At 40.3% G+C, this 2,112-nt stretch overlaps 1 protein-coding gene across 5 annotated transcripts in view; it reads left to right on the forward strand.

Annotated features, from left to right (window-relative positions):
* The window catches only part of scarb1 (scavenger receptor class B, member 1), a 37,054-nt gene that overhangs the window by 3,409 nt on the left and 31,533 nt on the right, over positions 1-2,112 (forward strand). For all 5 annotated transcript variants that reach the window (XR_001312028.1, XR_001312027.1, XM_014028123.1 and 2 more), the window contains exon 2: positions 1,452-1,612. Coding sequence is in view for 3 of the 5 variants with exons in the window: in XM_014028123.1 (XP_013883577.1) it covers positions 1,452-1,612 (161 nt within the window). In the remaining 2 variants the exon portion in view is untranslated. The remainder of the gene's footprint in view (positions 1-1,451; positions 1,613-2,112) is intronic.

Genomic DNA, 2,112 nt, shown 5'->3' on the forward strand with positions numbered 1-2,112 from the left:
CTTTTATTTTAATGATTATGTCCTGCTGGAGTGTGACATGATTAGTTTGTGTACAAACTAATACAGTATCAGAATTTTATATATTTATACTTCTCATTCAACCACAATTAAATAAAAGTAACAACTTTCTACTTCTTGCCTTTTTAAAAAAAATGTAAGAATTAGAAGTAAAAAGTAGGCTGAAAAATAATTACTTAAGTAAAGTACAGATACCCAGAAATGCTACTTAAGTACAGTAAAGAAGTATTTATAGTTAGTTACTTGACAACTCCTTGAGCTACTTCAACAGAATTTCATGTTTATATGCTGCTGTCATTTTTACTGTAGTGCAAGTCATTTTAACATGAGGCAAACAATGCAAATGTTTATGAAGTTCTCTTTATCCAAACTTTTAAGGAAAATACTCATGAGAACAAGACTGTCTGGCCAAGTGGGGAGCAGCAGGTTTAAAGGGGAGCTCATTTTACCTTCTCGTCCCCATCCCCTCTTGGTTGAGGGGATTGCTGTGACATAGAGTCTCTGTGATGAGATCAGAGCTTTTACCATAAGAATTGACTTTTTTCAAATTGAAAGGAAATTAGGCATTCATTCCTCCAGATGAAGATGTTTATCAGTTTGATTGATTCATCTTCTTACAAAGTCTGCTCAGACCCAATTGCTGTGTTTAGTTTGAAACAAACCAACATTTTCCAATGGTTGTATTACTGCACTAATATGCCATCACTGCCTTATTTACCACTGCAAATCACTACCTTACTGCAGAAGAGTTTACATGCCCGAAGAACCCTAGGAGCTCTGCTGTTGGGGGCAACCAGCCCTGGTAGGGTCTCTTAAGGCAGATTGGTCCTCGGTGACGGGTCAGACAAAGGGTGATTCAAAGTACAGCAAGAAGCTTGATGTCCCTCCCTGGACGTGGATTACCTGAGCCCTGCACCTGGAACCAGTCCTGGGGAGTGGCTTGACACTGAGGGCCTGGTTGATTTACCCATGGGGCTCAGTTAGGCTCATGAAATACACTGGTTTTCCTTCCTGTGGGTCTGCACCTGCAGGAGGAGCTGCATGGTTCAGGTGCAATGTGCTACAGGTGGCAGATGAAGGTGTAGACCTTGGTGCTTTGACCCCAGCTTTCCAAAGCTGGCTCTTGGGACATGGAACGTTACATCTCTGGTGGGTGATAGAGAGCTACTGACTGGATATAGTTTGGCTCATCTGGACCTTATTATCTATTGTGAGAGGCACCAGTTGTGTATTATATATCTGTTTTTACTGCATTATTATGGTACCATAATGTAGTAAGCTCTTCATTTATACTTTTCAGATACAACTAAGAGCAGGAAAGTGATCAATGCAATGACTAAATGCTCAATCTTTACTGAAACTGCCACTTTAAGTTAAACACTTGTATGTTTTCTAGTGAAACGTTTAACTGATGGTAACATGTTTGCTTTTAGAACACAATGATTGATCCAAATAATGAGCTCTCCTACACCATGTGGAAGGACCTCCCAGTGCCCTTCTTCATGTCGGTCTACTTCTTCAACGTGCTGAATCCTGAGGAGATCCTGAAAGGAGAGAAGCCCATGGTGGAGGAGAGAGGGCCTTACGTGTACAGGTACACAACTCAGACACACCACCCTTACAACCTGCTTCTGAGTCCCCGCCCTGGATTGCAGTTTTGCTGCCTTGCAGTTTCTTGAAAACCTGAACCTGCGAACAAATTCTGTTGTGTATTTTTGTGCGTCTTTGTTTTGGTCAGTTTCTTAAAAAATAAACACCCTGCCTGAAATATTGAATGCTTTTTGGTGGCCTGTTCAGTCTGGTTGGAGGTCTCATTTGATGTATGTTGTATTAAACTTGCAGGGGGAGGGGCGTCAGCAGGGGTGGGGGGGCGACCATGGCCCCCACTGAGAATAAGCTGGCCACCCCAGTTTTATCCTTTTGAGTACCCAGGTTTATCCTTTTTTAATTCCCCTACCTATTTAGGAATAGAGCCTCATTAATATAAAAAACAAACATTGATTTTTTTTAACAATTAAGAGTTAAAAACATTAATTTATATTTTATTTTAAAAAATAAATTAAAATTAAAATGTAGCACCTCTGAATAAGGACA

Source organism: Austrofundulus limnaeus, unplaced genomic scaffold (assembly GCF_001266775.1).
Source record: "Austrofundulus limnaeus strain Quisiro unplaced genomic scaffold, Austrofundulus_limnaeus-1.0 Scaffold719, whole genome shotgun sequence".
NCBI lineage: Eukaryota > Metazoa > Chordata > Actinopteri > Cyprinodontiformes > Rivulidae > Austrofundulus > Austrofundulus limnaeus.